The following is a 19,453-nucleotide window of genomic DNA, read 5'->3' as shown; positions in this document are numbered from 1 at the left end:
TCCACTTTCTGGAGGACTGAGTTTTGAAATCAGTGGAATGCACAGTGGAATTAGAGTATGATAGCTTAGGTTAGCTAGCTAACATTGAACCTGGTTGGTTAGCTATCTGGGGAGGCAGGTAGCCTAGTGGATAGGGCGTTGGACTAGTAACTGAAAGGTTGCAAGATCGAATCCCCGAGCTAACAAGGTAGAAATCTGTTGTTCTGCCACTGAACAAGGCTGTTAACCCACTGTTCCTAGGCTGTCATTGAAAATAAGAATTTGTTCTTAACTGACTTGCCTAGTTAAATAAAGGTAAAATAAATACAAATTCATGCAGGGTAGTAAAGTTATGATTATGGTTCATTGTTGAGCTAGCTAGCTAGCTAAACAAAAGACTCCACTATACAAGTAACGATTTCAATAGAATGTTCATGATGTCACTGCGATGACTGTCGATAGACGTAGTTGGTAAATTCACTCTGGCTATCTACTCTGATTTCAGAGCACTCGTCTGAGTGTGACAGAGCACAGAATAACTGACAAATTTACGAACTTTCTACACCCGTTGAATATGGCCGGTATCAGTAAAAGTTGGCAAAAAAGCGTAATTAAATTGTTGCCAGCAGCACAGTTGCAGTCACCAACGCTCTGGATAACAGAAAAACAGCCTAACCAGCTCTGCTAGGGCGAGTAAAATGGTCAAAGTGAGCTGTTCCCTTATTTGTGTCTGGAAGTAGCTAGCAAACTAGCCAACGTTAGCCAGTTAACGTGGGTGCTTGACTGCTGTTGTTAGGTCAGAACACTCGGATCAACCCTACTCCTCGGCCAGAGCATCCAGTGTGCGCTCTGAATTTACGAACGTACAATCTGACAACGCTCTGAGTTTATGAACGCCCAGAGCACACTCTGAGCACACTCTGGCACTCCAGATTGAATATACGAACACGCCCGTAGTAGAGGTCGACCGATTATGATTTTTCAACGCCGATACCGATTATTGGAGGTCCAAAAAAGTCGCTGCCGATTAATCGGCCGATTATTTTTCCTTTTTGTAATAATGACAATTACAACAATACTGAATGAACACTTATTTTAACTTAATATAATAAATCAATAAAATCAATTTAGCCTCAAATAAATAATGAAACATGTTCAATTTGGTTTAAATAATGCAAAACAAAGTGTTGGAGAAGAAAGTAAAAGTGCAATATGTGCCATGTAAAAAAGCTAACGTTTAAGTTCCTTGCTCAGAACATGAGAACATATGAAAGCTGGTGGTTCCTTTTAACATGAGTCTTCAATATTCCCAGGTAAGATGTTTTAAGGTTGTAGTTATTATAGGAATTAAAGGACTATTTCTCTCTATACGATTTGTATTTCATATACCTTTGACTATTGGATGTTCTTATAGGCACTTTAGTATTGCCAGTGTAACAGTATAGCTTCCGTCCCTCTCCTCGCTCCTACCTGGGCGCAAACCATGAACACATCGACAACAGCCACCCTCGAAGCAGCGTTACCCATGTAGAGCAAGGGAAACAACTACTCCAAGTCTCAGAGCGAGTGACGTTTGAAACGCTATTAGCGCGCACCCGGCTAACTAGCTAGCCATTTCACATCGGTTACACCAGCCTCATCTTGGGAGTTGATAGGCTTGAAGTCATAAACAGCGCAATGCATTGTGAAGGGCTGTTTGAATGAATGCTTACGAGCCTGCTGCTGCCTACCATCGCTCAGTCAGACTGCTCTATCAAATCATAGACTTAATTATAACATAATAACACACAGAAATACGAGCCTTAGGTCATTAATATGGTCGAATCCGGAAACTATCATCTCGAAAACAAAACGTTTTTCCTGTCAGTGAAATACGGAACCGTTCCTTATTTTATCTAACGGGTAGCATCCCTAAGTCTAAATATTCCTGTTACATTGCACAACCTTCAATGTTACGTCATAATTACGTAAAATTCTGGCAAATTAGTTCGCAACGAGCCAGGCGGCCCAAACTGTTGCATATACCCTGACTGCATGCAATGAACGCAAAATGACACAATTTCACCTGGTTAATATTGCCTGCTAACCTGGATTTATTTTAGCTAAATATGCAGGTTTAAAAATATATACTTCTGTGTATTGATTTTAAGAAAGGCATTGATGTTTATGGTTAGGAACAGTTGTGCAACGATTGTGCTTTTTTCGCAAATGCGCTTTTGTTAAATCATCCCCCGTTTGGCGAAGTCGGCAGTCCTTGTTAGGAAGAAATAGTCTTCACAGTTCGCAACGAGCCAGGCGGCCCAAACTGCTGCATATACCCTGAGTCTGTTTGCAAGAGAAGTGACACATTTTCCCTAGTTAAAAGAAATTCATGTTAGCAGGCAATATTAACTAAATATGCAGGTTTAAAAATATATACTTGTGTATTGATTTTAAGAAAGGCATTGATGTTTATGGTTGGAGCAACGTGTACCTAAGCGATTATATGCAACGCAGAACAGGCTAGATAAACTAGTAATATCAACCATGTGTAGTTAACTAGTGATTATGATTGATTGATTGTTTTTTATAAGATAAGATTAATGCTAGCTAGCAACTTACCTTGGCTTCTTACTGCATTCGCGTAACAGGCAGGCTCCTCGTGGAGTGCAATGTTAAGCAGGTAGTTAGAGCGTTGGACTAGTTAACCGTAAGGTTGCAAGATTGAATCCCCGAGCTGACAAGATAACAATCTGTCGTTCTGCCCCTGAACAAGGCAGTTAACCCACTGTTCCTAGGCCGTCATTGAAAATAAGAATGTGTTCTTAACTATCTTGCCTAGTTAAATAAAGGACTAACATTTAAAAAAAAATAATAATAATTAAAATCGGCCAAATCGGCGTCCAAAAATACCTAATTAATCGGCCATTCCGATTAATCGGCCGACCTCTTGTCCTAACATAATCTAATGCTATGCTTTCGCCGTAAAGCCTTTTTGAAATCGGACAGTGTGGTTGGATTAATGAGAAGATTATCTTTAAAATGGTGTATAATACTTGTATGTGTGAGAAATTTGAATTATGAGATTTTTGTTGTTTTGAATTTGGCGCTCTGCTATTTCACTGGCTGTTGGCGAGGTGGGACGCTACTGTCCCACATACCCTAGAGACGTTAATCAACTTTTAAAGCAGAATTACTTTCCCATTGTTTCTCAACTGTAGTGTATGATATAACATTTTCGAGCTCTGAGTCTGTACTTTTATCAAAAGTAAAAAACACAATTTCAAATTTTGCTGCATAAGACTGAATCGAGCAGGTCGGTCACATATTGGCACTCCCAAGTAGTAGCAGTCATCCATAGGAAGGAATGGAATTCTACAGTATTTCAATTAAATATTTCAAAATGTAAGTATTGTTTTGTTCTAGTGGGGACAGTAACATTAGTAATCTCAAAAAATTATACTTTAAGGAAAATATTTATCTTTTTTCATTTTTAGCTCACATAATATAATTTAAAAGTATGCATTAAGGTGTCTGTAATAGAATAAACGTGGAAAAAAAGAATGTAGACATTAATAAATGCATTACTATAGCTTCCAAAACATTTTTTACAAAGGTGCGGGAGTGCCAAGATGGAGGCATGGTGGTTTCAACACAGTGCCCCCTACCAATCATCTAGTGTAAGTCGTTGTTAACAACTCTAAATCGCTTTGGCTTGTCGGCCTCAAGTCACTTGCCAATATTGTTGCAAACAACGTTGCATATAACATTTGAAAGGTCTATCATTTTCGGCAAACACAATCAAAGTTAACATAATCCCTAGCCTTCAATTGCCCAATTTATAGGCATGCCCAATTTAGGTGTCACGTTGGTAACAATGATTCGGGAGACAGGCGCAGGAATGCGTAATAGGGTTTTCTATTCAGCCCAAATTACGGCGTGCTGTGTAAAGGCACGGGGACGAAGACCAAACAAACACGTACACAAAACACAGGGTTGAAACCCAAACAAAAGAGCGAGGAGTACCTCAAATAAATACACAAGCGCACAATGATTAACACACGGGACGAGACCCGTAATCATCTGTGCAATCCACAAGGGCACAAAACACAAAACACACAGCACAGGTACTCACACGCACCAACGGCCATTGTAACAATAATCGGACAAGACCATGGAAACCAAAGGGCACATATATACAAATACTAATCAGTGGGAATAGGAGACAGGTGTGCGTGATGAAAGTTCCGGAGGGATCCGTGACATTAGCCATATTTGTTAACAATTTGATATTGCACTTGAAAGGGATAGCTTGAAATAAAATAATGTAAGTACTTAAATAATCGAAAGAAAAACCTGTTTATTTATAAGCCTATTTGTTATAAGTGTTTAGGCATATCATGTGAAATAGGCCTCGTGAAATCATTGTCAAAGGCACAAGAGATACTGTTGCATGTAGATCTAGATTATTTATGGATTGATTGTATAGAATTATCCCAAAATTATTTTAACAACTCAGGAAGCACTGAATCGCTGCAAGACACCAGTAAAATGTCTCTATTCTCAGCACTTACGACCAATTTTCTACGCTGAGATGCTTTGTGGATATGGGCCCAGGTTGATTTACAATGTAATGATATTTAGTGATTTGAATTGTGTTTGGTTGTCAACACAACCAAATATCATAATTTGAAGGAGATGTATCTTCTGCTTGGATAGTTACATCTGTGTCACTGACTTGGCTTTAATTCCAGTTTGTCTACAAATTAATAAAAGTGCATTTAAAGTTTGATTTGATTTAGTCCTATTCAAACACAATTGGATTAAGCCAGAGGCTCAGATGGAACTATCCAAGCAGTAGAGACAGTGCATTCGGAAAGTATTCAGACCCCTTGACTTTTTCCACATTTTGTTACGCTACAGCCTTATTCTAAAATCGATTAAATAATATTTTTTCCTCATCAATCTTCACACAATACCCCATAATGACAAAGCAAAAACAGGTTTTTAGGAATTTTAGCAAATTGATAATAAAAAAAACTGAAATATCACATTTACATAAGTATTCAGACCCTTTACTCAATACTTTGTTGAAGCACCTTTGGCAGCAAATACAGCCTCGAGTCTTCTTGGGTATGACAGTACAAGCTTGGCATTTGGGGAGTTTATCCCATTATTCTCTGCAGATCCTCTCAAGCTCTGTCAGGTTGGATGGGGAGTGCCACTGCAGCTATTTTCAGGTCTCTCCAGAGATGTTATGTCGGGTTCAAGTCCGGGCTCTGGCTGGGCCACTCAAGGACATTCAGAGACTTGTCCCGAAGCCACTCCTGTATTGTCTTGGCTGTGTGCTTAAGGTCGTTGTCCTGTTGGAAGGTGAACCTTCACCCCAGCCTGAGGTCCTGAACGCTCTGGAGCAGGTTTTCATCAAGGATCTCTCTTTGCTCCGTTCATCTTTCCCTTGATCCTGACTAGTCTCCCATTCCCTGCCACTGAAAAACATCCCCACAGCATGATGCAGCCACCACAATGCTTCACCGTAGGGATGGTGCTATGTTTCCTCCAGACGTGACGCTGGGCATTTAGGCCAAAGAGTTCAATCTTGGTTTCATCAGACCAGACAATCTTGTTTCTTAAGATCTGAGAATCCTTTAGGTTCCTTTCAGCAAACTCCAAGCGGGCTGTCACGTGCCTTTTACTGAGGAGTGGCTTCCGTCTGGCCACTCTACCATAAAGGCCTGATTGGCGGAGTGCTGCAGAGATGGTTGTCCTTCTGGAAGGTTCTCCCATCTCCACAGAGGAACTCTGGAGCACTGTCAGAGTGCCCATCGGGTTCTTGGTCACCTCCCTGACCAAGGCCCTTCTCCCCCGTTTGCTAAGTTTGGCTGGGAAGAGTCTTGGTGGTTCCAAACTTCTTCCATTGAAGAATGATGGGGGCCACTGTGTTCTTGGGGACCTTTAATGCTGCAGAAATGTTTCGTACCTTTCCCCAGATCTGTTCCTCAACACAACCCTGTCACGGAGCTCTACGGAAAATTCCTTCGACCTCATGGCTTGGTTTTTGTCAACTGTGGGACCTTATATAGACAGGTGTGTGCCTTTCCAAATCATGTTCAATCAATTGAATTTACCAAGTCTCATAGCAAAGGGTCTGAATACTTATGTAAATAAGGTATTTCTGTTTTTTATTTGTAATACGTTTGCAAAAATTTCGAAAAACCTGTTTGAAGAATAAAAAAAAAATCCGCTTTAAAACAAGTCTAACGTAACAAAATGTGGAAAAAGTCAAGAGGTCTGAATACTTTACGAATGCACATCTCCTTTAAATGTTGATATTAAATATTACTTTTCAAGTACAGTAAATAGCCTAAAGTTAAGTTATCTTACAAACTAATCCGACATTCAACATTTAAATGAATAACACATTCATGGCCACATTTTGAGGTTACTGTAACTATACATTTCTTCTTATGTAATCATATAAATCTGCATGTTCAAGACAGCATGCATCGGTCGTCGCAGGTCTGTGGAGATCTTCACAATTGTTTCAATAATTTGTTCAGAATTTCGAACAGCATTGATCACTTGCACAATGTACTTTTAATGTAATTTCAACTGCAATCCATGTCATTTGGTTATGCTATTAGATAAAGCTGTTGTGAAATGTACTCTGGATCTGTACAGCCTTGAGGCAGAGCTAAACATGTATAATGGGAATATTCTGAGTCCCAAATCGCCACCTATTCCCTTTATAGTCCACTACCTTTTACCAGGGTCAATGAGGCTCTGGTCACAATTAGTGCACTATATAGGGTAATGGGTGCCATTTGAGACACACCCTATGGGATGTCCCTGGTTATGCCCAGCTCGCTACAAAACACTGTGATGTGGAAAGTGACAGAGCAGGCAGGCATGCATTCTAATGTAAGATCTTAATTTGAGCCAGTTTGCTACAGCAGGAAAATATTTTTGCAGCAACAGGAAATGTGAATTATTATGTGGATTATAATAAATGGACATTTTTTATACATTTTTCGGAAAAAAAATCAAGTCTGAAATTTCAAAGTGTAAATGACAAACTTCAGAAGCCTTTTTAAACCTCCAATAAACTACAAGTTTGACATTTCTTGCATTGCATTAAAGTTCTCTTGGAACAAGGTGATCAAATTCAAATTCACACTCGTCGTAAATAACAGGTGTAGACTAACAGTGAAATGCTTACTTACGGGCCCTTCCCAACAATGCAGAGAGAAAAATATAGAAATAAATATATTTAAAAAAATATACAAAAAAAATACACAATTGAGTAATGTTAACTTGCAAGGCTGCGAGGTAATTGGGGTAGATATGTACATATACTGTAGGTAGGGGTAAAGTGACTAGGCAACAGGATAGATAATAAACAGTAGCAGCAACGTATGTGTTGAGTCAAAATAGTTAGTGCAAATTAAGATCCTACATCTGTACAGCACTTGGATGTGCAAAATAGACGTGGGATTCCCACAAGATGTTTTCAATAGACCAGCATGAATTATCTCCTTCCCACAGATCCTGAGTCCATGACGATGAATCACTTGACAGTAAACATAAAAAACTGCAGATGGGCTTAACAAAGCCAAGTAGCTAAAGTGTTTCTGAGTATCAGTGTTTCTTGCGTCTCAGAAAACTACATTGTCCATCAATCTCTCACAGGATTAATGCGATCAGAGATAAATTAACCCACTCATATTGACAGAATATAGTTCGACCCCCACAGCTACAGTATTTCCCCTATCTACTGTATGTTTTATTTGCCATAGCCCAGCAGTGGCATAGCAGAAATCTGACTGAATCATAGAAGTAGAATCATTAGAAAAGGTATCACCAGTCAAGTCAATAGGTCTGGCTATATCCAGTGTTGTGATTATATTTCTATAGACAGAATGCAGTGGTTTAGTAAGTCCGTGGTGGCAAAAATGGCCTTTTCCCTTTATTCAGATTACAACATCTCACTTTCGGTTATTTGAAAATGAAATGATCTCCAGAATATCGCTATTGTAACGTTCGTCGTTATAGAGGGACCAAGGCGCAGCGGAGGTTTGGTTCATCATCATTTTTATTAGAACGGTGAACCAGCAAAACAATAAACGATACCATGAACGAACAGCTTCACAGGCTACGAATAGCAATGCAAATACAATTCCCCACGAACAGCGTGGGGGAAAATGAACTTAAATGAGATCCCAATCAGAGACAACTAGCGACAGCTGTCTCTGATTGGGAAGACAGAAACCAACATAGAAATACTCCCCAATAGAGCCAACACAAGGCTCCAACGCAAAACAGAAAACAAACACAGGAAAACCACCCAACATAAACCACCCTGACCCAAAACACCTGAGTTCACCCGGTCAGGGCGTGACAGTACCCCCCCTCAACGGTGCGTACTCCCGGCGCACCAAACTTAAGTCTATTAGGGGGGGGAATCCGGGTGGGCGCCTCACCCTCGGTGGAGGCTCTGGCCCCGGGCGTGTTCTCCCCCCCGCCTCCACCTTAGCCCTACCCCTCTGGCCCGGACTGGACCACTGTGGAGCGGCATGCCCAGGCTCTGGAGCGGAGCCGTCGCCCGGAACAGGATTGGGCACCGGTGGACCGGACCCGGGCCGTGCCGGACTGGGAACACGCACCACTGGTTTGGTGCGGGCAGCAGGGACGGGCCGGACAGGACTGGGGACACGCACCACTGACTTGGTGCGGGGAGCAGGGACGGGCCGGACAGGACTGGGGACACGCACCACTAACCTGGTGCGGGGAGCAGGAACGGGCCGGACAGGACTGGGAACACGCACCTCTGACTTGGTGCGGGGAGCAGGAACGGGCCGGACAGGACTGGGGACACGCACCACTAACCTGGTGCGGGGAGCAGGGACGGGCCGGACAGGACTGGGGACACGCACCACTAACCTGGTGCGGGGAGCAGGGACGGGCCGGACAGGACTGGGGACACGCACCACTAACCTGGTGCGGGGAGCAGGGACGGGCCGGACAGAACTGGGGACACGCACCACTAACCTGGTGCGGGGAGCAGGGACGGGCCGGACAGGACTGGGGACACGCACCACTAACCTGGTGCGGGGAGCAGGGACGGGCCGGACAGGACTGGGGACACGCACCACTAACCTGGTGCGGGGAGCAGGAACGGGCCGGACAGGACTGGGAACACGCACCTCTGACTTGGTGCGGGGAGCAGGAACGGGCCGGACAGGACTGGGGACACGCACCACTAACCTGGTGCGGGGAGCAGGGACGGGCCAGACAGGACTGTGAACACGTACTGGTGCCCTGAAGCGTGGAGCCGGTTTAGCCACTCGTCCTGGCTGGATGCCCATCCTAGCACGGCATGTGCTGGGCATGTCCACCGGACGTACCGGGCTGTGCGGGCGCACTGGCGACACACCGCGCAACTCCGCTTCCCGTGGCCTGGAGCGGGGAGCAGGGACGGGCCGGACAGGACTGTGGACACGCACCGTGGGCTTGGTGCGGGGAGCAGGGACGGGCCAGACAGGACTGTGAACACGTATAGGTGACCTGTAGCGTGGAGCTGGTTTAGCCACTCGTCCCGGCTGGATTCCCATCTTAGCACGGCATGTGCTGGGTCTGTCCACCGGACGCACTGGGCTGTGCGGGCGCACTGGCGACACAGCGCGCAACTCCGCATACCAGGGCTCCTCCTCCAGATCTTCCCTCTGCAGGTCCTCAATCAACTGCCTCATCCTCGTCTCTTCCTCCGCCGTCATCCCCCACGAGAGCAGTGGTCTGGGCTCTTCCTCTGCCCTACCGGATCACCCCATTAGCCCCCCCCCAAAATTTTCTTGGGGCTGTTTTCCGGGCCTCCTCGACCGCCGCCTGCGACTCCGTCTACCGGCTGGCTTTTCCTCCTCGACCTGGGAGTCCGTCCGCCAGGGTCCTTTCCCCGACATGATCTCCTCCCAGGTCCAGAACTCCTTTCCCTCGCGAGCCCATCTCTCGCGCTCCTTTTCCTCCCGCTGCTTGGTCCTGGTTCGGTGGGGAATTCTGTAACGTTCGTCGTTATAGAGGGACCAAGGCGCAGCGGAGGTTTGGTTCATCATCATTTTTATTAGAACGGTGAACCAGCAAAACAATAAACGATACCATGAACGAACAGCTTCACAGGCTACGAATAGCAATGCAAATACAATTCCCCACGAACAGCGTGGGGGAAAATGAACTTAAATGAGATCCCAATCAGAGACAACTAGCGACAGCTGTCTCTGATTGGGAAGACAGAAACCAACATAGAAATACTCCCCAATAGAGCCAACACAAGGCTCCAACGCAAAACAGAAAACAAACACAGGAAAACCACCCAACATAAACCACCCTGACCCAAAACACCTGAGTTCACCCGGTCAGGGCGTGACAGCTATTTTTAAAACAAGTCATATAAAGCTAGTTTGAATTTTCATTTTAATCCACTAGAAAGACGAATATTACAACAAATATTATGACTAAACTCAAATATTTGTTAATGATATTATAAATAGGACTGGTGAAGTTGTCACACATGCAGCAAACAAACATATATGTAAATGTCTGCTATATCCAAAATTACAACCAACTGATTGCAGCATTACTGCAAAAATGGAAGAAGCAAGTGGAAGGGAGAGAACATAAGGAACTTGTCTTTCGGCCCTACATTAAAGATCAAAATTGGTTAAAGAAAATTGTGACAAATAAATAAGTATACCAGTTTCATTTAAGGACACAAAAATTGCCAGCTGTGCCATACAGGTTGCAAAATATTCGGGAAGAGATTTTCGATGTGCCGATTCCATGGCACATGGTTTATGAACTAATACACAAAACAATACCAGATTCAAAACGTAGAGTTTTTCAATTGAAATTATTTTACAAAATTCTTGCAACCAATAGAATAAAAATAAATGTCTGTGGTGCATACCTCTTGTTTAAAGGCCTTCCTGAAGCCTGTCATGGAGGTTGGGGAGAAGGCTCTTCCTGGCACACAACTGACCACCACTGGAGTGCCCCCACCACAGGTGCTATTGGCCTTTGCTGCCATGGCATGGCCCAGCTTGCAGCTTGACACGTGGGCCTCGTTTCCAGTGCAGTTGACAGAGTAATCCCAGTAAGAGGGCTTTCTCCTGCGAGCAAACATCCTGAGAACACAGGGAACACATAGTCAAATAATAACATTTCATACACAAGGCTGCTATCCCTTTTTCCCTAACACCTATACACTACAGCAACAAACATAACCGTATGTAGTCAGCTAGTGGTTAAATAAGCCATATCCGATAACAAAGGGTTCAGTATTAGGATACAGATGTGCATGTTTAGTCTGGGATGTGAGCAATACGTGAGGTTAATTGAGGTCTTCCAGGCCTGTAGGGATGTTAATCCATTCCTTTACTTTTTAATAGTTAGCCAACCAAAGTGTTTAATGAACGTTTAGGGCAGAACAGCGTGTGCTCATCCTGCGTCTATATCACATGTCTGAGAGGTGTACATGAAAGCAGATTAAAGAGGACGAGACACGCACACAGCATTGGTTTTCCATTTGGAACCTGGATAAAGAATATCGCTGCTCACTGTCTGGAACCCATCCAAAGCCAGCGTTCTAAGCCATTGAGACTGTGGGCGACATACAGAAGTTGTGAGTGTAGGATGGAAAAATAGAACTTTGATGAAAAAAGGACTGAAAAAGCAATCACATGTTTGTTTTGGAACAGTGATCTATTGCTACGCTTCAATGGAAAACTGTAATTTATACAGTAATGTGGGGTATTATCAACAATAAAATATTGAGAAAGCATTATACTGCAGCATACTGTAAATCAGGGTTGGCCAAATGGCAGTGATTCTATTCTAAGCAAAAAAAAACACGTTTTGTTTTTAAATATATTAGTTTTAATTATTGGACATAAAAGACTGCAAAAACACCTGCAAATCAGCTCCAAGTGATTTTAATTTAGGAAATCTGTTCCAAAGTATTCCCACAAATAAAAGAGAGATATACAGTGCATTTGGAAAGTGTTCAGACACCTTGACTTTTTCCACATTTTGTTATGTTACAGCCGTATTCCAAAATGGATAAAAAATAAAAACCTCAATCTCGTGACAGGCAATACCCCGTAATGACAAGGCAAAAAATGGTTTGTAGAAATATTGGCAAAAAAAATTATAAAACAACTGAAATTTCACATTTACATAAGTATTCAGACCCTTAACTCAGTACTTTGTTGAAGCACCTTTGGTAGCGATTCCTGCCTGGAGACTTCTTGGGTATGACAGAACAAGCTTCGTACACCTGTATTTGGGAAGTTTCTCCCATTCTTCTCTGCAGATCCTCTCAAGCTCTGTCAGGTTAGATGGGGAGCATCGCTGCACAGCTATTTTCAGGTCTCTCCAGTGATGTTCGATCGGGTTCAAGTCCGGGCTCTGGCTGGGCCACTGATGGACATTCAGAGTTCTGAGCACTCTGGAGCAGGTTTTCATCAAGGATCTCTCTGTTTTTTGCTCCGTTAATCTTTCCCTCGATCCTGACTAGTCTCCCAGTCCCTGCCACTGAAAAACATCCCCACAGTATGATGCTGCCACCACCATGCTTCACCGTAGGGATAGTGCCAGATTTCCTCAAGACTTGACGCTTGGCATTCAGGCCAAAAAGTTCAATATTGGTTTCATCAGACCAGAGAATCTTGTTTCTCATGGCCTGAGAGTCCTTAGGTGCTTTTTGGCTCCAAGCGGGCTGTCATGTGCCTTTTACTGAGGAGTGGCTTCCGTCTGGCCACTCTACCATAAAGGTCTGATTGGTGGAGTGCTGCAGAGATGGTTGTCTTTATGGTAGGTTCTCCTATCTCCACAGAGGAACTCTGGAGCTCTGTCAGAGTGACCATCGGGTTCTTGGTCATCTCCCTGACGAAAGCCCTTCTCCCCTGATTGCTTAGTTTGGCCGGGCGGCCAGTTCTAAGAAGAGTCTTGGTGGTTCCAAACTTCTTCCATTTAAGAATGATGGAGGCCACTGTGTTCTTGGGGACCTTCAATGCTGCAGAAATGTTTTGGTTCTGTATTTCCACCCTACAGAATCCAGTACTATACCGTATTTTTGGAGTGCTAAAAACTTTTTCACCACTAGTCAATGCACGCCTCTTATAAGGCACACCTCGAAATATGATAATGAGCCAGAAACAACAATACCATTATTATATTTTGAGGCATGCCTTGTTGCAACTGTTAGTGTGAGTCTGTACCAATTTAACTCATATGTGGTTATAATGCCCCATCAATTTATAAAATATAAGGGCCAGATTGGAATGGGAGCAAGTTTTAAATATTTATTGCATAAGTATTTTGTCATGTGCTTTTGGTCTCTTTTGCCCTGCAGTTGCTGCCAGTTTAAAAGCCTTTGTTACGGCTTCTAGAAGTTCAAATGATCTAAAACACCAAATATTCATTGATATGATGTAATATGTAAGCACATTACCTAGCAGCCAACATCTTGCACCAATCCCCATGTAATTCAGGTAAAATACTGTGAAATCTCCCCCCAATGACTTTAATGTATTATGATTATGGTAGCATTTACTTTTTTTACAGTACAATACAGTCAATTCTACTGTATGTCATTACACAGTACTCACTTTGATACTGTATTTAGATTACAGTAACTCCTTTACGGTGTACTTTTCATCAGCTTGAAAGTTTGCACGTGCTGTCAAGGTGCGTTTTTGAAATGAAACATACCACAGCACGGATGACATGCATTTGGAAGTTGTGTACTCAACCCTATGACCTCCAAATGATTTGGAATACGCTAAGTTAAACTAGAGGGCATACAGAGGCATTTGAACAGAGGCAAAGTTTGGATTATGAAATAACTGTAGACATTGGCTGTGTGCCGCCGCCTAGACCAAACGCCAGACTATAAAAACAATTTGCATGTTTCATGGGTTTAAACCAGGTGCAGGCCGGGAGAGATGGAAAGTAGGGCGCTGCTGTACTGTGTTTACCTAAGCAGAGGAAACTTCTCTCCTTCTCTACCCCTACTGAGACAGTAAATTCAAGGTTTGCTTCAGATCTAGAGGCGAGGGCTAAGGTCTGAGTGATTAATAACCGCTGGCTATTCCTCTGCAGGTTTCCACGTGTATATAAGAGTTAGATCTTTCCCCAGCCCAGTCAATACCCCATTACGACTACTTTAAGGAATGCACTGATCCTGTATACACAGTATATATACAAAGGGGGGGAAGGTTACTTACAGTTTTTCTCAATCGCGTACAAGCAATTTTCTATAGTAGAACACCTATGATCAAATACATTTACAGAATTTCAGAAATGTTCTTGCTTTAGTACCTGACTTGCATATCTTAGGTCCGGTACTAAGGCAAGAAAATGACTTTAAATACAAATGTCGTCTAGGCAATGGTTGATGATTTTTATGATTTGTTACAATATTGCAGACATGCAGAGATGTAGAGAATGAAGTTGGGTTACTTCTAAGTCATCATCTTCGACATTGTGACCCTCCATTATGGAGCTTGCTTTGGTGTGGATTGAGGCCTATGCACTCATATTAGTTGCGTTCCTCACGTCCTCCATTGTATTCATCTTTCCTTATTACTACTGTGGATTGTGATGACACCGATAAATGAATCCTGCACACAATGTGCTTATTTCTTTTGAATGATTTTTAAAATCAGAAATAATATTTGATTTAATGTGTATGAAATTGTTTGGTGAAGTATGCATAAAAGGAGAGTACTTTCCCATAATTCAGCACCTTTGGATAGTTGTTTTTCCAATTTTGATCATCATGATTTAGTGACTGCAAAGAAAATGCATTGATCTACTGGGATTTTTTAAAGACAGACTAAGTTCTTCTATTATTACTCTGTATTAACCCCCTAGAGTTGATGTCCGCGCCCCGCGGAAATCTAATTAGCGTAAAAAAAAATCCCCATCAAAATCTGTCTGTTTAAGTTAGAGATACAGTGGGCTCCAAAATTACTGGCACCCCTGACTGGCAATGCACAAACAATACTTAAAAAAATATAAACAATATAATTAGAGAGATAAACTCAAAATACCAACATGTGAGAAATACTGTACTTTATTAATGTTTCAATGGAACCCACCAAAATCATACAATTATTTAATACAAAATAAATTTCACCAAAATCAAGGTTTCATAATTATTGGCACTCCTCATTTGGTACTTAGTGCAACCACCTCTGGCAGGGATAACAGCATGGAGTCCTTTCCTGTAATGTTTGACAAGGTTAAGGAACACATTTGGAGGGATTTTGGACCATTCCTCTGTGCAGATCCTTTCAAGATCCTTCACATTCTTGGGTTTGCACTAATCAACTGCCCTCTTCCACTCAGCCCACAGGTTTTCGATTGGATTGAGGTCTGGCGACTGAGATGGCCATGGCAGAACATTGATTTTGTTGTCACAGAAACATTTCTGTGTGGATCTGAGGTATGTTTCAGGTCATTGTCTTGTTGGAAAGTCCATCTACAGCCAAGTCCCAGACTTCTGGCAGAGGCAACCAGATTGTCAGCCAAAATTGCCTGATACTTGGTGGAATTCATTATGCCATCAATCTTAACCACTCCCCCTGGACCTCTGGAATTAAAACAGCCACAAAACATCACTGACCCCCCTCCATATTTCACCGTGGGTATGAGGTGCCTCTCCTTGTACGCATCTGTTTCGACGTCAAACATGCCGATGCTGTATCTGACCAAAACGTTCAATTTTGGTCTCATCTGACTAGAGCACCTTCTTCCAGTCATAATTTAAATGACGTTTGGCAAACTCCAAGCGCTTGCATCTGTGTCTTGGGGTCATTAAGGGCTTTCTTCTGGCAACCCTTCCAAAGAGCCTGTGGTTGTGGAGGTAGCGTCTGATGGTGATTTTTTTCAACCTGGTGACCCCAAGATGCCACCAAGGCCTGCAATTCTTTCACAGTGATTCTTGGGGATTTTGTTGCTTCTCTCACCATCCTCTTTCCTATCCTGGGGGGAAAAATGCATTTGCGCCCTCTATCCGTGAGGTTTTCAACTGTTCCATATGTTTTCAATTTTTTAATAATAGCCCTCACAGTGCTCTGACAGTGCTCAGCAATCGTTTGTGGATCTTCTTGTAGCCATTACCAGATTTATGAAGGTCTACGACCATCTGTCTCTTTTGAACTGCCAGTTCCTTTTTTTTCTTCATGGTGTTGGATGACAGCGGGATATTGCATGTGTCTTACCTCATTTTTATACCCTAGTGAAACAGGAAGTGATGTAATGGCTCAATATAGTTCCTTAAGACTTAGATAAACTTAAATAAGTGGAATTTTATTTGTGGTTTAATTTTGGTAAATGTTATTTACAATAATCTTTAAGGGTGCCATTAATTGTGAAACCTTGATTTGGAGGACACTGATTTTTTAAATCAATTATTTTGGTTGGTTCCATTGAAACATTAATAATGTACAGTATTTCTCACATGTTGGTATTTTGAGTTTATCTCTATAATTATATTGTTTATATTTGTTTAAGCATTGTTTGTGCATTGCCAGTCAGGGGTGGCAGTAATTTTGGAGCCCACTGTATATGTTTTTTTTGCATGGGCTACATCTCAATCCACCGCATCCGCCAATGGCGGCCTTCCGCATCTGCGGTGGGAGGTGGCTGAGCTAAAGTGGTGTTTGTCAGACCATGAGACATCCCAAAAATCGGTCTTCTCACAAAAACATCTGTAGTGTCCGAACGGCTTACAAACTATATGACCACTCTATGGAACAGTGAGACTCATGAACATGAAGGTATTCTCCATTTTGCTCTACAACCCCCACAAGCGTCACGGGACTCGACTGAAGTCAGTACCGCCGATTTGACAACTTCTGTCTGTAGCGTATTAATCTGTTATTCAATGTATTTCTATGGGCTAATAGCAGTAAGGCCAAATTCAATATTTAATCAAATAATTAGACTCTTAAGGATTAATATTAAAGACAGTGGTGCAAAAAGTATTCAATTGTCATACTTGAGTAAAAGTAAAGATACCTTAATAGAAAATGACTCAAGTCAAAGTGAAAGTCACCCAGTAAAATACTACTTGAGTAAAAGTCTAAAAGTATTTGGTTTTAAATATACTGAAGTATCAAAAGTAAATGGAATTGCTAAAATATACTTAAATATCAAAACCACAAGTTTAAATCATTTAAAATTCCTTATATTAAGCAAACCAGACTGTACAATTTTCTTGTATTTTTTTTAATTGTCAGATAGCCAGGGGCACACTACAACACTCAGACATCATTTACAAACGAAGCATTTGTGTTTAGTGAGTCCGCCAGATCAGAGTCAGTAGGGATGACCTGTGATGTTCTCTTGATAAGTGTGTGAATTGGACCACTTTCCTGTCAAAATGTAACAAGTACTTTTGGGTGTCAGGGAAAATGTATGGAGTAAAAAGTACATTATTTTCTTTAGGAATGTAGTGAAGTAAAAGTAAAGTAGAAAAAATATAATTAATAAAGTAAAGTACAGATACCACAAAAAACTACTTAAGTAGTACTTGAAAGTATTTTTACTTAAGTACTTTACACCACAGAACACCACACTTTACACCACAAAAATGTTCTGTATCCGATAAAGTGGAGCACCAATAATCCCCAACAAATGATCCACAGCGAGAGAGTAAGAAGGTTAATGTCCTGGTGAGTTGTACGTTTGGTGAATAACAGCCTAAAATTTCAGTAGCATATTGGGGTGTAAAAGTAACCACATAGGTTCATAAATTCCACTAGAGAGAACTCTTATTTAATTGTTATTTGTTTTGTTATTTTTTGTTGGGGGGCTTTCAGGTACATTATCCGTTTAAAATTACAGTATACGTTTATAAAACATGTACTGTACCCACAATCTGCCACTAGAAAAAAAACTGTAAGAAATACAGTGATAATAAATTCACCCTAAACAGAAAACATAAAACATCCAACCTCCCTTCTCATTCCCCCAACCCCACCCCCTGAAACCATGTTTCCAACCCCTTCCCACCACCCTAGCAACTAGGTTTGCTGGTCAGTCACCCACCACCATCGGCAAGGGTACGGATTCCACATTTGGAACATTGGGGGGGATGCAAAAGGCCGCCCTCCAGATCGCAAGGGGTTATTGTGAAAGGAGTATGGGCATGACATTTTGATTTGCATCAAATGTAAATTGTGTGCGCAATAATAGGACAAAAGCATAGTTTACATTGTTTAACCTCTTATGGCTAGGGGGCAGTATTTTCACGGCTGGATAAAAAACGTACCCGATTTAATCTGATTATTAGTCCTGCCCAGAAACTAGAATATGCATATAATTATTAGCTTTGGAGAGAAAACACTCCACAGTTTCTGAAACTGTTTGAATGGTGTCTGTGAGTATAACAGAACTCCTATGGCAGGCAAAAACCTGAGATGCTTCTGTTCAGGAAGTACCCTGTCAGACCTTTTATTTTCTTTATTTGACATCTCTTCCAAAAACTAAGGATCTCTGCTGTTACGTGACACTTCCCACGTCTCCAATGGAGTCTCAGAGCCCGGGAAAAACAGGAATGACGTAATTCAAAGCCCTGGCTGAAACAAAGGAGAGCAAAAGCTAAGTGGTCACTCAGTGGACTAAGCCTTACGCTCGCGACCCACCCCGCCCCCGGCTTTCGGTTTTTCCCTCAGTATACAGACAGGCAGATTCCCGGTCGGAATATTATTGCTTTTCTACGAGATAAATTGCATAAAAATTGGTTTTAAACAGCGGTTGACATGCTTCGAAGTACGGTAATGGAATATTTAGAAATTTTTTGTCACATTCTGCGCCATGCTCGTGGCCGAGATTTAGCGTTGGGATAGTGTCTAGAACGCACGAACAAAACGTCTTGATGGAACATAACGATGGATTATTTGGGACCAAACCTACATTTGTTATTGAAGTAGAAGTCCTGGGACTGCATTCTGACGAAGAACAAGCAAGGTAAGAACATTTTTCTTATAGGAAATGTGATTTTGGTGAAGGCTAAACTGGTTGGGTGTCTAAATAGCTAGCCCGTGATGGCTGGGCTATGTACTTAGATTATTGCAAAATGTGCTTCATCCGAAAAGCTATTTTAAAATCGGACATATTGAGTGCATAGAGGAGTTCTGTATCTATAATTCTTAAAATAATTGTTATGCTTTTTGTGAACGTTTATCGTGAGTAATTTAGTAAAATCACCGGAAGTGTTCGGTGGGAATGCTAGTTCTGAACGTCACATGCTAATGTAAAAAGCTGTTTTTTGATATAAATATGAACTTGATTGAACAGACATGCATGTATTGTATAACATAATGTCCTAGGTGTGTCATCTGATGAAGATCATAAAAGGTTAGTGCTGCATTTAGCTGTGGTTTGGGTTTATGTGACATGATATGCTAGCTTGAAAAATGGGTGTCTGATTATT

At 42.0% G+C, this 19,453-nt stretch overlaps 1 protein-coding gene across 2 annotated transcripts in view; it reads right to left on the bottom strand.

Annotated features, from left to right (window-relative positions):
* Nucleotides 1–19,453, bottom strand: part of LOC115164266 (lysyl oxidase homolog 2B-like) — a 68,899-nt gene that overhangs the window by 14,072 nt on the left and 35,374 nt on the right. For both annotated transcript variants that reach the window (XM_029716566.1, XM_029716567.1), the window contains exon 5: nt 10,916–11,132. In XM_029716566.1, the coding sequence (XP_029572426.1) occupies nt 10,916–11,132 (217 nt within the window). The remainder of the gene's footprint in view (nt 1–10,915; nt 11,133–19,453) is intronic.

This window comes from Salmo trutta, chromosome 27, assembly GCF_901001165.1.
Source record: "Salmo trutta chromosome 27, fSalTru1.1, whole genome shotgun sequence".
Taxonomy (NCBI): Eukaryota; Metazoa; Chordata; class Actinopteri; order Salmoniformes; family Salmonidae; genus Salmo; species Salmo trutta.
The sequence above is the reverse complement of the archived record's forward strand: the minus strand, read 5'-3'. Positions and strand labels throughout refer to the sequence as shown.